General features: G+C 40.2%; 1 protein-coding gene across 4 annotated transcripts; it reads left to right on the top strand.

Annotated features, from left to right (window-relative positions):
• Positions 1-5,427: 5,427 nt before the first annotated feature.
• On the top strand, positions 5,428-19,298 carry adpgk (ADP-dependent glucokinase). Of its 4 annotated transcripts, none has more exons than XM_049573369.1 (9): positions 5,428-5,612; positions 6,163-6,212; positions 8,823-9,060; positions 11,307-11,532; positions 11,644-11,706; positions 11,963-12,083; positions 12,171-12,367; positions 13,659-13,757; positions 13,901-19,297. In XM_049573369.1, exons 3-9 carry the CDS (start codon positions 8,840-8,842, stop codon positions 14,459-14,461), a joined length of 1,488 nt encoding a protein of 495 aa, XP_049429326.1. In that variant the 5' UTR covers positions 5,428-5,612; positions 6,163-6,212; positions 8,823-8,839; the 3' UTR covers positions 14,462-19,297. The 4 variants fall into 4 exon arrangements, with proteins under 4 accessions (XP_049429326.1, XP_049429323.1, XP_049429325.1 ...); XM_049573366.1 differs by having other exon boundaries at positions 13,898-19,297; XM_049573368.1 differs by lacking the exon at positions 6,163-6,212 and having other exon boundaries at positions 13,898-19,297.
• The last annotated feature ends 1,102 nt before the right edge of the window (positions 19,299-20,400 follow it).

Here is a 20,400-nt window from a genome sequence, read left to right as displayed (position 1 = left end):
TTGTCGATATCAGCTGTAGAGATGTCTACCTTCTCTCCAGTATAATGGAACTGGATGTCACTCAGCCTGTGGTGCTCAAAGTGCCAAAAAATACATTTGAAAAACTCATCAGCAATGTCTCTTTCCAGAAATCATGACCTGGTTACTAAAGATAATCCACAGACCTTGTTGGGAGCAGTTTCACATAGGAACTACAGGTAAAATATGTATTTTTGATTATGCAGCGAACTGTCCCTTCAAGCCTCTGACAACTTGGTTTTAAATCTGGATTCACAGTATTTCTCTAACATTTGAATATTAATGACTAAACAAGCAGCAGTCGTAGTTTAAGACAGACTTTAAAACACCCTGATTCATTATTTAGCATGAGAACTGCTGAGTCATCAATTATTTCCCAAAGAGCCCCGAGCCTCTTAAAGCCAGTGAGAGACAAAACGGCACTGTACAACGAGCGCGGTGTACAGAGAGGCAGTTAGAGCTGCAGGCTACACTGAGGCTAAAAACAGAGTTCAAATTACGTTTTTCCAAACAACTTTTTATGTCGGGGCTTCAGGACACTTGGATCACTATGGACGAGCAGTATGGAGATATTTTGTGCTTTCAGTTATGTGTTCTTAGAAGTTTGAATCTGGGGCACCGTCAGCCTCCATTAGGTAGAGTTGTGTTGCTACCCCCTCTCCCCTGTTGTGAGGACTCTAAAACTTCACCTGAGCCTCCCTCGGCATATGGGTGAGTAGATAATGGCTGAATTTTCATTTTTGGGTGCACTATCCCTTTAAGGCCTTTAAGCTGTAAACCTTCAGTATGTGTGCACACAGTAAGGGCGATTCAACCACATCTGTCTGGAGGTTTTTTCCTCCCCAAACTTTAAAATGTTCAAAATGTCAAAAACATACTTATGAAACATGTAAGTGAGAGATAATTATCCTTTATGACAGAAATATTAAGCAAAAGAAGACAAAAATGGTCAGTTATTTCTGTAAACAGCATCTATTTAGTGAAAAGTAAAAACTCTTGGACACTTTAGTTTCTCGGTAAAACGATTTTTCAGACAAGGACCTCCTCTTTTTTTTTTACCATTCTCAATATTAAGTGATGCATGATGGGTTTACTCCTACAGACAGTCTGCAGGTGTACAGGAAGTCAGTTTCCCTGCAGCTGCCACGCCTCTCCTCAGGTGAAATAGTTTACAAGCAGCGACAAGCAGCTCGGGCAGAGCATTCACACGAATTACCTGAGGGAAGAAAAGACTTGATTAAAGGAGCTGAGTCTGTAATGATCTTATTTGGTTGTGGTTTATAGGAGCCTCTTGATTGGTTAACTGTAAGACCTGATTGGTCTGCTTCACCCTGAACTGATGACAGGTCAGAGAGTTAAAGGTGTTTATTAGTGATCAAAGCAAAATCCAGGTCATCAAGTCTGGACTTCTTTCTTAGAGCAGTAACATGTCTGGTGTTTATTACAAGTACAATGTTACACAGACCTTCGTGACTTATGATATGATACGATAAACGCTATTGTCCCCATAGGAAAATATGTCTTGGACTCCGGAGCTGCACAGGTATTGCTGTTTTACAGTAATAGTCCAGAAGAAATGAAAAGCATAGACCACAATGTGTGTTTGTCTGAGAACAGACTGCTCATACCGTGTCCAGAGGGATCGGTGTCCCTTCCTCCCCATGACCCTCATGGCTGTCTGAACCAGATGAGCAAGTTTGGATTTTGACTCCACAGTCAGATTTCTAAACCGTTGTTATATACCACACCTGACAGCACTCTCCAGAAAAGCCTGATAAGATAAAAACATGATCCTCTGATCCACCCACAAACACCCGAAGTCTTCTCAAGAAATACAGCCTTTGCTGTAGTCGAGAGCGCACACCCTCCAGCTAAGGCTACTTAAAGATTTAAATTCCTCTTTTGCAATGGAGGGTGATGTCTCAGTGTATTATATGTCATTGTGAGAGCAACTTTTGTTTGATCTGTAGGTTTATTTCTATGAGTTGCCAGTCAAACTTTGACTTGTACTTTCATAAAGTTGGAGGACTTTTGGAGACAGATTTTTAAAAACAAAAGGTGATGCAGTGAACACCGAGATATCCTGACCTTTTTAGATCCTAGTGTAGGTCAAGCTCCAAAAGCTCTGGATCCTACATTTCCCATAATGCACCTCAATAGCATTTTTCATTTGACCTTTTTTGATTAAAGTCTAATGAAAGATGCTATCTGACTCCACAAAGCAAGTAGTGCTGCTGGAACTTACGGTCCCATGGGAAGACCTGATGGAGGAGGCCCTTGAGCAAAAGAAGGCCAAATACTTTGAGCCATTAGAGGCCTGTAGAGAGAGTGAGTGGAGGGCCCGCTGTGAGCCAATCACAGATAAAGCCTCAAAGTGGCTGTGGATCAAGAAGGCAGTGCTGCTTGGACACGAACCTGGGACCCCGTGACCCTGGGTATATCACTGATGATGTGTCCAAGCTGCACCATCTAGGTGTTTCAAATAACTACCTTGACTGGCAAATGTCCGAATGAACATCAATTCCAAATTTTCATCATATTTTGTTCATCTTTGACTGGCACTCTTTTAATCATGTAACCTTGCTGCGCCCTCTTCTTCTGCAGTGGTATAATGATACCTGACTGGAGAGTATGTGCCACCTACTGCTCTACTTATAATTTGCATAACAGTCGTGGATGTAAATGTGACTTGATTTACATTTTCTTCTACTGAAATTCAGATAAATCATGTGTGGATGGAAATCTGGCACATGACATGTCACAATATCATCTGTTTAAAAGGCCTGTTGTGGCCCAGTCGTAACTTTTTGCCCCAGGGTCAATGATTCCAGTCGAGCCAAAGGTCCTCAACAGTTTAGTAGTTTAAAGGTTTATCATATTATCTTTATTTCACCAGGACAATCCTCTTATAGTGGTGGGAGAAGTATTCAGAAAGATCTACGGTAATACATCACTCCACTACAAGTAAAGTCATGCATTCAAAATCTTACTTAAGTAAAAGTATGTAACTGATGTTAAAATGTACATTAAGTATAAAAAGTCAATGTATTTATTGTGCGGTAAAATGTTCCCTGTCAGAGTTTTACTATTATACACAGTGTTTTTGGATTAATATTCAGTAGTGTATTGTTTGCACACTGCTGTGTACACTGCACACACTGTAGAACGCACTGATGAGTAAGTGACTTTGCATTTGTAATAAAACATGGAGAATAGCGATACGTGGTACACTGAATCAAGGCTGGTTGCAGACAGAAAAGTTGTTTCCACTAGTTTTTTTCTCAGCACTGAAATCAAAACGAGACTCCCTAATATGAGGCTCTACCAGGAAGCATTTATAGGGGCCCAGATAACATCCCTACTCTCAAATAAAAAGGACAAACCTCTATGGGTGAATTTAGAAGAAGAATTAAATGCTCCATTTAAAGCAGCAGACTATCTGAGTCATAGGCCAAAGTTACAAGGACAGAATCCTATAATCTCTAATACAAGGGACATCTGGCACCATATGCATAAGAAAGAAGGAGTATCTCCTTTTCTTACAGGCTCATCATCAATATGGAATAACCCTTTATTAAAAATAGGGGGAAAGGTGTTCTTCTGGAGAGAGTTGCATACTAAAGGAATCGAGCATATCCAATGTCTCTCCCACAACAATATTTTAAAATCATTTGAAGAATTAAAGGAAACATACGACCTGCATAACAGAGATTTCTGGAAATTCTTGCAGCTCACAGCTCAGGGATTGCATATCTAAGGCAACCCCCAGAGGTGTTGAGCTGCCAATCCAATCTCCTATCTCCTCTAAATTTTTATCATTAAGTACAATGCCTCACATTGTGGGTAAAATTTATAATCATCTTATTAGTGGGTTTAAGGGTAATACAACGGGCTTAAAGGTTGTGTGGGAAAGAGACTTGGGAATAATTTATGAGGAGGAAGAGTGGAGCAGATTGACTGGGGAGATGCTAAATCCAATGAGAGATGCCAGGTCCAAACTCATCCAGTTTAAAATATTCAGTAGAATATACTGGACACCAGTGAGGATGAATAGACTTGGGTTGAATGAGTCAAACCTGTGTTGGCGCTGCAAAACAGATAAAGGAGATCTTCTCCACATGTTCCTTTACTGCCCCAGTTTAACTGCCTACTGGCAGAGGGTTACAGAAAAGATCATAGATAGTCTAGGTACAAATATCAGTCTTACTCTCGCATTATGTCTTCTGAATAGTATGAAAGGAAACGAAAGAATAAATGAGAAAAAAGCACAGTGGCTAAAGATAGCACTCACCACTTCTAAAAGAGTCATATTGAGGCATTGGGCTGGAAAAAATAATCCGACCTACTCTGAATGGCTCAATGCAGTTACAGAAACAGCCTCATATGAACAATTAATATATAAAATAAATGGTAAGATAGATATTTACACAGAAATTTGGGAACCATTTTTAACACAAGTCAGGAATGGACAATCCGGGACTGGAAACTAAAACCTGTTAATTAACTATTACTGTCTCTCAGTGCATTTGTTTGACTGACGGCAGGGGGAGGGTGGGGGGGGATTTCATTTTATTCATTTCGATTCATTTCATTTTGTTTGTTTGTTTTGATGGTACCATTATATACATTCAAATTAAATCCACATTAACTGTGTAGAGAACCCTCTCACTTAGAGGTGTGTTGGTTTTAGTTATTTTGTGAATGTATGATGTGTACTTGTTAACACAAAACTAATAAAAAGTAAAATAAGAAAAAAAACCCAAGACATTTCTAAAATAAAAGCCAATTTTCACTTTAAACTTCCTAACTAGAGTTGCAACATGTACATTAAATGAAAGCTTGTCACCTATCCATATACCCAAGTACTTGCATGAGGGCACTGTGTCAATGGATTTACCGTCAGACGTGAAGATGCTAAAAGAGAAGACCATAATCTTAATTTTCTGAGCATTTAAAATCAATTGCAGGGTGAAATCTGTTAAAAAAATCCATTTAAAATCAGTTTCTGGGCTATTCAAGACTTAATAGGCTGTGTTACCTACATTTTAAGGCTCAAATATGTTTTGCAGCTCCAGTGAGATTTTTAAATTCTATTTTTTTTTTTTGCCAAAAGTGGCTCTTTTGTTTATAAATTTGCAGACTCGTGCCCTAGAAGCGTAAAACTGCATGACAAATAAAATGTATTATTATTTATTATTATATAAAGATTCAAGTAAAGTAAAAGTACCTGGAATTTGTGCTTGAGTGCAGTAGCTGAGTCATTTTACCCAGTTATCCTGTGAAGAGTTCCTGTGCAGATTTGTATTTTCCTGCAGGCCCTGAACACAATGTTTCTCTCCCAGCTCTGTTCCTCACACTCTGTACCATGAATGTACCCTGGAGTGGCGCATGCGCAGAGCGGCAGACGGAAGCCGCTGCTGTGTGCTGGCGGTTTGGAGCCGCTGCCGTCTCTCCCAATCATTCCTCCTTCAATGACTTGAACCGACGGACTTCTCCACTCACCTCTTCCTCTAATAAATGCTGTTCATGTGAAGAACCAGGAAACAGGATCCTCTCTCTGACCGACTCAACTTGAAGCCTGCATATATTTGTCGGTACGTGCCGCTAATGAAGCTACTTGGGGTTTTTAAGAAGCTGTAATGAAGCTGAGGTGTGTTCAGGAGGAAAACTCTCCCGGCTCGGATTTAAATTAGATTTCCTGCTAAGCCGAGCTACAAGCTAATTGTTACTGTCAGATTAGCTTTGTTTAACTGAAGCCAAGGATACACCCTGTGTGCTGGTGCTAGCATTTAGCTAACAAACTGTGCCTGTGTGTGTGTGTGTGTGTGTGTGTGTGTGTGTGTATACACGTTAGCAGTAACTTAACCCGTGTATCCTGTACCATAAAGTACATTACTCAGCCCCAGCCTAAAGGGCAGAGCTTCTCAGGGGGTTATCATGGTTGTCTCAGTCCTCCTGAGTGGTGTCAGGGAACATGAACACCAACTGTCAGCTAAGTGTAAATGTGGAGCTCACCCACTGAGTTGAAGTCAACTTAATGAGATTATCTGCAGGTGAATTAAGGTGCAATTGAGTATAAATACTGCATGGCTGTACATTTGAGGTATTTGATTTCTTTGCTTTGCTCTCACTGTACCTGCACAGAGACAGACATTACAGCCAGGAGGAAGGACAACAGAGCTGAACAAACAAAGGTAGGGAACAGACAGGACTATTGTATGCACACACAAGCATGTGGGGAAATAAACGGGTATAAATATATATATGCCTCTTTTTCCCTTAAGAAGCGGGGTACACCCTGGACAGATCAGCAGACTATCACAGGGCTGACACATAGAGACAGACAACCATTCACACCTGTGGACAATTTAGAGTCACCAATTAACCTGCATGTCTTTGGACTGTGGGAGGAAGCTGGAGTACCCAGAGAAAACCCACGCTGACATGGGGAGGACATGCAAACTGTGGACAGAAGGGCCCCCCACCCCAGGGTTTGAATATATATATTCGCGCATATATTAGGGGTTGGGGGGGACACAGATACAGCATAGTATCATGATATTTTGCTTGGCAGTATTGTACCGATACACAGACATCAAGTATCGTTTTATTAAATATATAAATAATATTACAAATACAAGTTAAACGTTTGGCATACTCACGATACTTAAGTTACAACATAGGAAAAAGTTAAAAATAAAGGAAAAGTTACAACATTATGGCGAATATAAATGTGTTGCAATATGATGAGTATTGTGATAACTGCAAATTATGTCCTCGAAGGGAAACTTTGCCAGCATCTGTTTTATTTAAAAAGTTTTCAGTTGGTTCATCTCACTTCTGTCATTTTTTGTATCTAATGGACTGAATGAAGCAACTAATTTCATTATTCTAGTAGGCTACCAAAAGTTTTATTTGTATTTGTAATGTTAGTAATTCATGAAATGAAAATATCAATACTTAGCATCCATTTATCGATATAATATTGCAGAGCAAAATATCGCAATACTATGGTGTGTATATATATTGCCGTAGCACCTGTGCTGTAAAACGTTGCACTGCATGTGCGAGACAGGGCTGGTTATTTGTTTGAGGTGAGTGTAGTTTTATGTGTGCTTGTCAGTGTGTGAGGTGAATCAAGTGTGCGTTGCTATTCTACAGTCTACCGAGGGCGCCTGGGTGCAGGCAACAGGTCTGTTTATGAAAATGCTGCAGCGCTGTGATGGTACAGACACCAGATGTGATACTTTGTATAACTCTATAAAGTGTAAAGAGGAAGCACTGTAGTGTTAACACATCAAGTTTTAACTTTTTTATAAATTGATGGTACTTCCTGCCTCCATTCTTTGTGCCTAAATAATAATAATAATAACAATAATAATAATATTTAAACAGCCTATAAATAATTAAAACAATGTCTGCATTTTTTCAGTACTGTATTCATTTGAAAGGTCATAAAAAATTACTTTTAGGGGCGTCGGAGACTTAGTGGTTAGAGTACATGTCCAACCATTAAAGGCAAAAAAGCCAGTGAAAATAATCTTTAAAAAATACTTAATAATAATTACTTTTAAACTCCCCATAACTTGTTTTATTTCCTTGCACTATTTATGTAGTTTACAACTTACAGAACACTTGACTTGTATACAGACGTTTTTTCATTTTTATTCTAATGTTGGTCATCGGTGCTTTATATACACCGATCGGCTAATATTCAATGTTCTGGGAAACCCTGTGGATGCCACTTGATGTGCTCCACCTACCCAATTACCTTTGCAGACCAAGCACAACCCAGTAGCAACGACACTCCTCACTGACCTTGGCTCCCCAGCAGGACAATGCACCATGCCACCCAGGAGAAACTGCTCAGGAATGGCCTGAGGAACGTGACAAAGAGCTCAAGGCACCGACTTGGCCCCCAAATTCCCCAGATCTGAATACATTGGAGGATCTGTGGTACACATGCCAGTGCCCCGCCTCACAACCGTCAGGACTCAGAGGATCTGTCACCAATACCCTGCTCCCAGCCACCATAGGACACCCTCCAGAGGTCCTGTGTCCTTGTCTCAATACGTCAGAGACAAATTGGTTCCAAGGAGGTCCCGCCGTGTTTCTGGGGTAACTCTGGGGTGTCGGCACATCCCACAGATACTCAATCAGATTGAGATCAGGGGAATTTAAGGGCCAGGTCGTCACATTAGCTCTTTGTCACATTCCTCAAGCCATTCCTGAGCAGTTTTTATGGTGCGGTATGGTGCGTTATCCAGCTGTTTGGGTGGGTGGAGAGCGCCAAGTGGCATTCAAACGCCTTTTTAAAAAAATAACTGCTAGTTAATGTTCAGTTTACTATGATGTCGGACCAAGAAAAGCAGCAAATTTGAGAGGCTGGAACCATCAAATGTTTGAAATTTGTAATACTTAATCAGTTATAACTGCTGATTGATTGTCTTTGAATCAACTAATCAATAAATTGATATAATTTTAGCTCTAATTAAAACCCCTGTAATTCAGTATTATTCATTAATTGTCAGTCTAGTCGTACGATATGTTATCACGTTATTTTTCTACAAATTTTTGTTGTTTAAGTTAATTATTCCAAGCAAGGTTTAGGTAAAGACTGATAAAATTAGCTGAAGGTTTTGTTGTTGTTAAGGTTTTTGTCATGGTTGTTTATGTCTCCAAACACTGATCATCACTGTGCAGCTCTTAAATGCCACCACCAGTAACAACTATACCTCAGTCGATCATTTTGAATGCTAATGGTTGATATGAGACGGAGGAGTGACTGATTTCCTTTGTTGCAGGAGTGAGTGGGAGCATCATGTGGAGGAAGGCTTCAGCGGCGGCCCTGCTGGCGTTAGCTGTTGGCTATTTCTACCATGGCGGCCCAGTCCTGCCAGAGCAGATCCTGCAGTACATCAGCCTGCCAAACTTTCAGACATCATCTCAAAACAGCCACAACAGCCTGGAGCAGGTGATCTCCGCCGCCTGGGAGACTCTGATCATTCTGCCGACTCGACAGTGGAGCAAAGTGGCAGTAGGGTGAGTTAGATGCGTGATGAGAGATGCGTGTCTGCTCTGTCGCTTGAAGCTGATCTACTTGATCTTCTGTACACTGTGGCATGTTGAGAGGCTGTAGTCAGAGCTGTGAGTGTGAAGGAATGTGTAGTCAAGAGTCAGTGCCAGCTCAGATAGCTTGGTCCAAGAAGGTGGTGCCCAATGAATTAAATTACTCTCTATAGGTAGCCTGTAGCCTTTAGGCTGCTGTGGAGGAGCCAGCACACAGGATAGAGGTGGAGGGTGATGATTGGCTGGGGCTGAGGGACTGCCCACTAGAGGGATGGACAGATTTTTTTTTCTACCAAAGAAAGAAGTGAAGCAGGTTATTTTTAAAGTCACAGTAAAATGGCAGACAAAGGGAAACTTTGGTATTTTTCAACCTGACTGACTAATGGAGACAAATGTTTTTGAATTTGGTCCAGAACTGAGGGAGAGCTGCAGAGGCAACACAGGCTGCAGTGTAATCCCTACAGGCAACTGTGGGAGGGGGAATACACAAAAGGACGGAGTTCAAAAATGAAATGATACGAACAATTAGTAACATCAGTGGTGCGTCTGTGTGCCAGCAAGTGTGGAAAATGGTGTGTGGAGACGTTGCATACTGAAAGAAAAGACAAATCAGTCAAACAAAAGAACCATGTGGGAGCTGGGGAAGCTGCAAGAGAAGGAGACAGACTGAACAACCCAGCTTTGACGGCTTGCATGCTCATCAGCCCAGGTGAGCCAGCTTCCTAACGATGTGCACTGCCAGCCCACCACTACCTGCAAGGGGAGGAGATGGCACAAGCAGGCCAGGAAGAGTAGAGACACAGGAGGGGTGGTCACAGTGTCGCAGGATGTGACTTGTAGGAAAAACAACGGTGGGAATATTAGTGAGAGCTGGAGAAAGAAGTACCGGGATGAACTTTTAATGGGTAAAAACTGACGATGCACAGTTGCCCATGAGGGTTACATCACAGCGTGTTTGGCAGCTGCAGCTGTCTCCCTTAGTTACTAGACTTACTGCAAAAGTAGTTGTCTCCATTGGTTACTTAGACACAAAAAAACAGGGAAATAGACTGTCAGCAGCGCTTTTAAATCAGTATCGATTGCATTAACATGTCAATAACAATCACTCACTGTCCCTGTTATATGGCAGCTGTCGAAGCAGAGCCTACGCCTTAACCTACGCCATAGCCTGACATGCACTTCCACAGAAATGTAACTACACGTCACGGCGATACAGAACTCCTGAAGCAGGATTTATACCGACGTTCATAGGCTACGGAGTAGGGTGTGTCGCACAGCTATAAATCCCGGAGCTCCCAGACCTCATTCTTTCCCCAGTTTGTGGACATTTATGGCCGCTATTCCTCGTCTTTGAGTTAGCCGCTAATTGCCAGCAGCTGCTTTTTAAATCACCTGTGTGTCGCACACATAACACGTCATCAAAATGTCACACTCAGGCCTCCGATGATCCCATTCCACAGACTGTTCTGTTTATACAGACACCTTTTCTGCACTGTTATGACCTCCCATTGCAGATTAAACCACGCCCAACACCCCCATTCTGCTATAGTACCTTATATACAGCACAGCGAGGCGGCGTAACGGCGTGATATTCCCGCCTTGAGCAGGCAGTGTAAAAGGAGCTAATGTAAAATATTTCCAAGTGAAACTGGAAACTGATTTGATTGCTCAAGAGTGAGTACGGCTCAGTGAACGCAGAGCGATACTGAGCTGTGGAGGATGAGGGAGAAATTAATAAAATACTCCACCTCATCATGCTCTTGTCTGACCCTGTTTGGATTGCTTTGCCAGCTGTTAGAACGGTCAAGCATGGTTTATTTAATGGTTTGCTTGTTGCCCCAAATCACATTTAATTAGATGAATACGCACTCAAAGATGAGTTGATCAGAAATGTGTTTAAATTTCGCAGAAAGAGAAAAGAGGGTGATTTTACTTTTCGCTGTGTCTTTAAGACAAACGGACTGTTTTATCTTTTTAAAGAGTTTGTCTGTATCTGCACAGAAACCTCTGACACACATACTGACATGTTGACACCAGACCAGCTTTACTCTGGGCCTTTAACAGCTGCCCCAGTTTCTGCAGTTTGGTCTGATCAGCAGCAGACCTTTAAAAACTGTAGCCATATATCCCCAGGATCACTTGAAGTTAAAGCCAGATGATAGTTCAGTTACTAACGATCAAATAATCTGTACTCTGTGTTTCTGTCCTCTGTTGTTCAGGGTGAATGCCTGTGTGGATGTGGTGGTCTCAGGAGTGGGCCTGCTGCAGGCTCTGGCTGTGGATCCTGGCTCCGGCCTGGATCATGAAGTGTTGCACTCTAAAGAGGACTTGAAGGAGGCCTTCATCCATTACATGGAGCGTGGAGCAGCTGCTGAGCGCTTCTTCAGCGACAGCGAGGCCTTTCAGAGGATCGCACGTGCCGCAGCAGAGTACCCCGGTGCGAAGGCAAGGCTACCTTACTTACCGGACTCTACAGGATGACATCATGTTGTTATATGAAGTCATGTTTTTAAGTGATCTTCCTTCTAGTTAAACTTTGCTTTTGTCTTCTTCCAGCTGTACGTGGGAGGGAACGCTGCTCTTATTGGTCAGAGGCTCGCCACCTACCCTGATCTGATGGTACGGCACCATGTTTCTGTTGTAAACTCAAAAAACCCCAAATTTAATGAGCTCTTAAATAAACAGAAGATTCAAGCTGGGAACTTTACATTTGCAGAAGTCAATAGAAGAAGTAACAAACACGAGAAAACATATGTTTTACATTTACACACTTTAAGAGGATCGGTTTTTATACCATGAAAATGTGTTTTGGGAGCCTTATGGACACACAGAATCCATGGCCTTCAAATGACTGTTAATATTTTTAATGCTGCAGGTTTTATTATGCGGGCCAGTTGGTCCTAAACTCCACGAGATGCTGGACGAGCAGATAGTCGTTCCCCCAGAGTCTCTGCAGGAGACGGATGAATATCACCTCATCCTGGAGTATAAAGCAGGTAAAGAGAAGAACAACTCTCAGCTTCTACGGGATCTGTCCAGACTGTTTAGGTGTTTTAATACAACAGTTGTTATTTGTCCTCCAGGTGAGCAGTGGGGATCATCTCAGGCACCTCAAGCCAACCGTTTCATCTTCTCCCACGACGTGTCCAACGGGGAGATGAGCTCACTGGAGACATTCGTGGCGAGTCTGGACGAGTTTGAGCCCGACCTGGTCGTCCTGTCGGGGCTCCACATGATGGAGGGTCAGGGCAGAGAGCTGTGGGAGGAGCGACTCAAAGAGGTCAGTGGCTCAAAGCTGGTCTTCACAGTTTCACCATCCATTTGCAAATTTTGGCCCATTTACTGCAAGTTATACATCCTTAATGTGTAATTTCTGTTTGCCCTTCAGTCACAATGTATTAACCCTGATCAGTTTATCAAAGAAAACATAGTCTGCTTTAACTGAAGTCTATTAATGTGTGGGAAAACAGTGAAAAGTAAAGGTGACTGATTCCCTGTCTCTATACAGAATGCCATTTAAATCAATATTAAATAAATAAATAAATAAATAAATAAATAAATACATAAATCAATAAATATGGCTATGAAATATATCCTTACACAAATAAATGGAGTGATAAATATTAGGAGTGTGCCGTATCATCTGGTTCATGATAATGCCGGTATAATTTTTAATATCATGAAAAATTTATATTGTGATACTTGTGATATTTTGATATATTTTTTGTTTAGTTTTCACTGAATATTTGAAGACTAACTTTTAAAATCGATATGTAAAAAAACTCTTTCACTTATTTTGTCGCAATTCTGTTTTTGTTTTTAAATACTTTTTTTTTACTGATTTGTCATATCATCAAGAATATCGTTACGTAAATAAATGTAAGTATAAATATATAAATGACTTCATGTACTTAAATAAACAATATTTTAAAAAATAAATATATATTTATTTTACTTAAAATGTATATATTTATATTTAAATGTGTTTATATATTTATTGCCTCCTGATTAGTCTTTTAAAAACATCCTTTTTAAGTTACAAATGTATTTATTTCTTTTTAATAACCATTGGCTCATATATATTTACATTTATTTATATTTTTTATTTATTTATTTCATAGCTATATTTATAAATTTATTTATTTATTTCATGGGCATGATCATATAGTTATGTATTTATTTATTTAAAAAAATATTGACCTAAATGGTTGTCGATATTTCTTATGATAGTAGTGAGCATTATTGAAAAAATATAGTTAAAAATAATTAAATTAAAATTATCTCTCCCCTTGTTTTTAGCTGATTCCTTAAGATAGAACAATTAAAAGAAAACTTTGGACTACTTGATTTCTAACATTATGCCCAATATAATGTTGCATGACATGCAAGATTCATGGTGTAAAGCTAATACAGACGTCATGTTAGTCAATACTAACTAAATATGTATCATCATTATTATTATTATTCACAGTATATTGGCAGGATAAAGGAATATGTGAGGTCACATGGCAGTGACACATATTATATATTTGTTGAAGCTCATCTAACATCTTGTACCTGCTTCTTCACAGGCAGTGTTAGCCATATCTGAAATCCGTAAAGATATTCCCATCCACCTGGAGCTGGCGAGCATGACGGACAAAGACTACATGAACAGCATCATGCAGGAGGTACATGTGTGATGTCTCAGAGCGTATTCCATAAAGTCACCTTCCTTCACAGAGAAAAGATGAATGTGCTCAAAATCCACAAATCCCTCAAGACGTCTGTAATTAATTAATTAAAGTTTTTTCTCTCTGTTTCCCGTTAGCAGGTTATGCCCATTGTGAGCTCTATCGGGCTCAACGAGCAGGAGCTGCTCTTCCTCTCTCAGGCCGGCGAGGGGCCTCACGCAGACATGGATTCCTGGAAAGGCATTCCAGACGTGGGTCAAGTCAGCGACATCCTCTTCTGGATCCTGGAGCAGCACGGCCGCAGCGAGCCATTGTCCGAATCGGATCTGACTCGCATCCACTTCCACACACTTGCCTACCACATCCTGGTCACGGTGGATGGATACTGGGGGAACCAGGCGGCAGCAGTGATGGCGGGGGCGCGAGTTGCCAGCAGTCAGGCCTGCGGGCTCCAGGCGGTTGACGTTAGCAAAGTGCAGCTCAAAGCCCCGCTGGAGTTTTACAGCTCACACACTGAGCCGCGAGAGAAGCTGTCCCTGAACCCGACAGAGCCTGTCACCGTGTGGCACAGAGGAAACATCACCTTCCACATGACAGCCGTGCTGGTCTGCAAACAGCCGTTACGGACAGTAGGGCTCGGGGACGCCATCTCAGCAGAGGGGCTAATGTACTCAGAGTTAAAGACCCAGCAGCCCTTCTGAGGTTTGCTTCAATCTGACACTCGGATGGGAAATGCTGAGAAGACTCGGTGAAGCTTCATCCACAGCCGTGGTTGTTGGGTCGGAGTCATGTTCCTGAACTTGTTCAGACCTCTATGTCCTGATCCAGGTTCTGTGTCTTCCTTCCCGAAGCTCTGCTGAGTTTAAGAATGTGATGGATGGCATTAGTTATAAATCCTGCCTGATGACTCTTCCAGCCTGCTCCGATCTCCTCTGTCCTCCCTCCTCGAATCCTCCAGCAGAACTTTACAGAAGCGGATCTGACGGAGCTGTAAGGTGGCCTGACTCTATGCACCGGCCGCGGCTCAAAGCCATCTTCAAAAACTCCAAAGAGTTATGTTGGCTCACCTAATTTACTTTGACCTGCATATCTTAAGTATGCCGTGCCTTGAGAACATACCAGAGTTTAGGATATATTATATTCACATGTTAGAGCCAGACAAATTTAAGCATCACATCAGTTACCCTCCTGAGATAAACATATACACACACACATATATACAGTTATGTTCAACTGGAAACTGACGAGCGTCTTACTATATTGTAGAATCTAAGTGGTATTCTCGATGTTCTGTGTTTCTTCAACTTTTGGTGCATTCATGTCAAATAGTCACTAGATCACTTGAAACCTCATTCTCCCATGGGTGTCTGACCTCTGAACGTGTGATAACTGTTAACTAGATATACTTGACTTTTTGTTACTTGTCCCATGAGGGTAAAAATACTAGACAGTGTGACTAAGTCTGTGTTCTCTCAGTTTTTGGCCTAAACACTCCCACTATAAAGATGTTTATGAAGTCTGCATAGTAAAAACAACAGTAACTATAGGATTATTTTAATTGCTGTTAATAAATTAAATAATTTTTTGATGAAATAATGAAATTCTACCACCTGGTTTTGAAGGGGATCCTTCTTTATGCAGTAGCGCTCAGTTTACAATTAGGTGTCAGCTAATTAACATAAAGGTTGTGTTGGTGATAAAATTTAAGGTAAAATTAAATTTCAAAATCAGGTGTAGGCCAGATGTTATCAGGGTTACTGTACTTGTTTGTTTGTTTATTGTTTTGTTTATGGAGGCAAATAAGAGACAGAAATATCTGAACATTAACAGACAATAAATACTTAATATTGAAATTTAAACACCACTGAACCCACAGCATTGAAATACGTTACTTTGAAAAGTAAAGGGGCAAGTTTGCATGTTCTCCCTGTGTCAGTGTGGGTTTTCTCCAGGTACTCCAGCTTCCTCCCACAGTCCAAAGACATGCAGGTTAATTAGTGACTCTAAATTGTCCGTAGGTGTGAATGTGAGTGTGTCAGCTCTGTAATAGTCCAGTGGCCAGTCCAGGGTGTACGGGGGAAAAAAAAAAAGAATTAAAATATGAATTTTTTTGCAATTTCAAAAGCTGAATTTGAATACAATGTTGTAAATGTTCATATAAAGGGTTCCCACGGTCATGGAAAACTCATGTAATTTCACAACCATGTTTTTCAGGCCTGGAAACATCATGAAATTAGTCAAAATCGTTGAAAGTTTTGGAAAAGTCAGGGAATTTTGTTGTCTGTGTTAATAAAATTATTACAGTAATCCTCAATGGATAACCTTCCACTAATGTAACATAACAGCAAATTTATTTTCCATAGCCGTTGACGTAATGTCGCTCTAATACACATCTGTGTGACAACGTTTTGTTTCCCTATTATGTACGTTTCTTCATTTTCTCCTAGCTGAAATTGAAAGGGGAAAGAGAGTGGTACGACATGCAGCAAAGGGCTGTAGGTTGGAATCAAACCCGCGGCTGCTGGGGCAAGGACAAAGCTTTTCTACATGGGGTGCCCGAGTGAAATATGTTTACTCTTTAAAAAAAATTTTGCAATACAATACAAAACTACAAAGACTGTGAATACAAAAGTAAATACAAGTCAGACAGGAAAAGTGGTCTTCTTGATAAGTTTAAAATGATAAGTTTCAAAAAACACAAGTGGGTTGACATTTACATTATGGGTTCCTGGAAAGTCATGGTAAAGTTTTTAAATTTTGCCCATGAAAATGTGTGGGAATCTTGAATATATTTGGTTAAAAAAATTCAAGTTTCAGAATAAAAAAAAGAAATATGTTCATGACACTCAAATTCGATTCAGATCCAAAAATTTGAGTTGAAAAACTTTAGATAGCAGCATCTCCACCTTCACAGCTCCCCCACACAGGAGAGGCAATCGAGCCTGAATGCAGTCAAACTGACTTCTGGTCAATGAGAGCACGATCTGTCGGTCATGTGATCCAAGAAAGCAGCTTGAAAACTGAAACCCAAAAATGGCTACCATTGAGAACTATCGGACTTGAGTAAGTCCAGTTTTGAAGTTTTGAAACATGAGATTGTGGATCTGAATTTGTGAACACTAAATATATATTTAAATTCAAGGTGAAATTGCAAATCAAGAAATTTCATAATTTAATTCAGAGCAAATAAATTCAAGCACATGGTTTTCAGGATAAAGTCTTTCAATGCTACGAATTTAGTGGTGTTCAAAATTCAAAATGATGTTTTAGTTGTCCTTAAAATTTAAATATTTATGCCTCTTATTTGCCTCCATATTTGTTTTTGCTTCCCTCACTTATAAAATGTGACTGTGCAAAATGATTGGCTGAAGTATTTTAAAAGCTGTTCAGTGTAACGTACTGCCAGGAAAGCTAGCATATAGATACATCATTCTTTTTCATAGGTTGTTTATTGTTTCCTTCTGAGTTTACTTGGGAACACCTGCATCATGTTAGACATTTAGTACGTGACTGTCAGAACAATTTATTATACCTCACATGGCCACTGAAGGCATGCAATAATGGAGTCTTAATGCAAACATACAACAACAAGATGTATGGCGTTTTGTTTAGCAGAATTAATTCTTTGCACTAGTACGAAGTGGCGGGCGCGCCTGCAGAGGTGAATGTAACCTTCACTCCGAACCCCCCCTTTATTTTTAGCAAGTACAATCTATCCATCTTTTCTCACTTGACTGTTTGTGTCTCATGTTTTTAACACCTGTAACTGTCGACAAGTTTCATTTACTTGTAGTTTGTCATTAAAATATGTACAGAGAGTAGCACTTGGCTTTATTGTGGTGCAGCAGGTTATTGTGGATATTTGTCAGTGTTGGAAGAACTTAAAATTTGTCCTGAAATTATCAGTTGAATAGTCAGTTATTGATCGACTTACATTTATCAGCAATGATTTTTAAAATTGTCTGTCAGATATTTGATGGTTTCAGTGTCTTAAACTAATTGTTTCTGTTGTTGTGTTATTGCGAAGTGACTATTGGTCAAACACGACATTTCAAGATGTCCTCCTGTGCTAATGGGTACTATACTTATACTAATAGGTATATATTTAACTATGTTCTGGAGATTTATTTCTTTTGACCAAAGAATTATGAAAAATAGTCAGTAGATTATCTGGTAATAATAACCGCTAGTTGCTACCTTACTTAAAATAGTATGTCGGAATTGGATAGAGGAATCTACATGTCGAATGTTGAATAAATTTAAGAGAATAGTTCACCCACATGACCATTTGTATATCAGTTACTCACCGTGTGTTACGTTGAATTCGTGAAGAAAACTTTGTTTTACTTGCATGCCTTTTATGATGAACAGAGAATCTAGAAACACAATCATTCTTTATGAACTGAGGTAAAAGGAAGGCTGTGTTAAACAACAGTAAAACTATGTCAAAACACCAGTTCAGTCAGGAACACTAGTCAAAGAAAACTTTATTTCCATTTGCAGTGTTATATTTGGTGGTATGGCTCTGTTCTGGGACCTCTGCTTTTCCTAGGCCTATGCAGAAAGCAGAGAGAGCACACCTTCCTGCCCTTCCACGCGCCTAAATGGAAAGCCTAAGGCAGGGAGAGCAGCATCAATGACAAACAGAAATGACATTGATAAGTCAGACACAACATGAAAAGGAGGAGCTGTGGTGGAGGCGGGTTGCAAAGCAGCTTGCAGAGGAAGCAGCAACAGTAGGCAGGCCAGAGCAGTTTAAATAGGGCGCCCTGAATGAGATTCACCACTTGGTTACATAGAAGGGAATAATGTGATCTTTCAGCTGCTCTATCAGTTGATTGGACTGTTTGAGATCAGCTGATGTAGCTGGGATGTGAGCTGAGCTTGACATCATCTCCTGCCTAAACTGCCTTTGATATTTTGAGCTGTCAGTCTCAGTATTTATACAGTGTAAGCAGATTTCCCATCCTGTTCCAAATCACATTCACATCCAACAAGCATTTAAAAGAGTATCTCTGATATATATTTTAGTTGCCTGGGTCCAGACTATATTAGGCAAATATTTTAATATTGTTTCAATAAAATATGTTGAGGGTAACATTGTAGAAACACACGAGAATACACTGTTTATTTTACCAAACCCAAAGAGTAAAGTTACTTTTCAAAATAAACTCTTTTATGGCAACTAAATATTCTGGAAATCTTGGCAGACAAAGTTTGGTCAGACTCTGTTAAATTCCTCATTACAAATAAAATAAAAGAAGTTCACTTGAAGGTTTTACATGGATACTAACCCTGCAATGTATTATTACATCAATTTAAAGAGGATATTTCTCCAACATGTTCTTTTTGTAAAACCAACCACAACTGTACCACCTGCGCTGTCTATATTTCCATCCCTAGTTGAACTGCAATATCTCTGACTCTAACTCAGCTCAACTCAAATGTATAATTCAGGGAAAACCACATCAGGGAGACACAAACGCTGATGAATAAAAGTAGAATTTGACCCTGGGGCAGATCTGATTGGGAGGGGGAGGCTGTTCCACAGTCTGGGGGCAGACATAGCAAAGATTAAGTCTGGAGCGTGGGACAGACAGGAGCCCCAGGTCAGCTGACGTGAGAGAACTGGGGGTAGAGTAGGGGGTTAGGAGGTCGGCGATACAGGATGGGGCCAGACCATAAAGCTAGCAATGAGTAAGACAGCTATTATGACCTCTCAAATAACTGTTGAATTTATATCTAATAAAACAAATAAGGTGTATTATATCTAGTTTTTCATCTTCCTTGTGCTGTTTATTGTATGTATTTTTTTCTACTACTATGTTCTCTTTTATGTGTGATTTTGCTGTTTGACTTGTATCGCTGAATTGATCATTTTTCAATGATATATTTATTTTCTTTCTTTTTTTTGTAAGTTTAACCCATATTTAACCAGGTAAGTCCCATTGAGATCAATGATGTCTTTTACAAGGGAGACCTGGCCAAGACAGCAGCATCCAAAAAAGTTACAGCCAAACAACCACACTATAAAAAAAACATAAAAGATGCACAGTAACATGTAGAAATATTAGAACACCTGCGCACAATGACAAGACCCAACTGACTCATTCATCCTTGTACTTGTAAGAACTTTAAATTCAGACAAGTGAGACCGATCCATGTAGTTTCAAATCTTTTTGAAGTTTATTCCAGGTGAGAGGAGCAGAGCCCATAAAAGCTTTATGTCTCTGGCCGGGCACTAGGAACAGACAAGAAAACTAAGTCTTGAGATGTCAGACTGTAGCTACAGTCAAACCTCTGTTTACCCAGTATGGCTTTATAAATGGACAAATACCAGTGACTGAGCCTGCGAAAGGTCAAAGATGGCAAACCAGATGGCTCTGGAATAAAGGATACAGTGAGGAGTGAGGGCTTTACAGTTTGCAACAAATCACAGTGCACTGTGATATGCAGCATCTAACATGTGCAATGTGCAGATGCATTCATGTACAACAGATTACCATCATCCAGAATCAGTAAAAACGTAGCAGCAACCAGTCTTTTCCCAGCCTCAAAGGAGAAATAGGCCTTGTTTCTGAAATAAAACCCTAACTTCAGCCTCAGCTTTTTAAAAAGATTATCAGTGTCATCATATGTA

This window comes from Epinephelus fuscoguttatus, linkage group LG4, assembly GCF_011397635.1.
Source record: "Epinephelus fuscoguttatus linkage group LG4, E.fuscoguttatus.final_Chr_v1".
Lineage (NCBI taxonomy): Eukaryota > Metazoa > Chordata > Actinopteri > Perciformes > Serranidae > Epinephelus > Epinephelus fuscoguttatus.
Note: the sequence above shows the minus strand (reverse complement) of the source record. Positions and strands in the feature narration are given on the sequence as shown.

Coding starts and splice junctions, on each gene's coding strand:
- adpgk (XM_049573368.1), top strand. CDS start 8,840: ATGTGGAGGAAGGCTTCAGCGGCGGCCCTGCTGGCGTTAGCTGTTGGC. Junction 11,707..11,962: donor CCACCTACCCTGATCTGATG/GTACGGCACCAT, acceptor TTAATGCTGCAG/GTTTTATTATGCGGGCCAGT. Junction 12,368..13,658: donor GGGAGGAGCGACTCAAAGAG/GTCAGTGGCTCA, acceptor GCTTCTTCACAG/GCAGTGTTAGCCATATCTGA.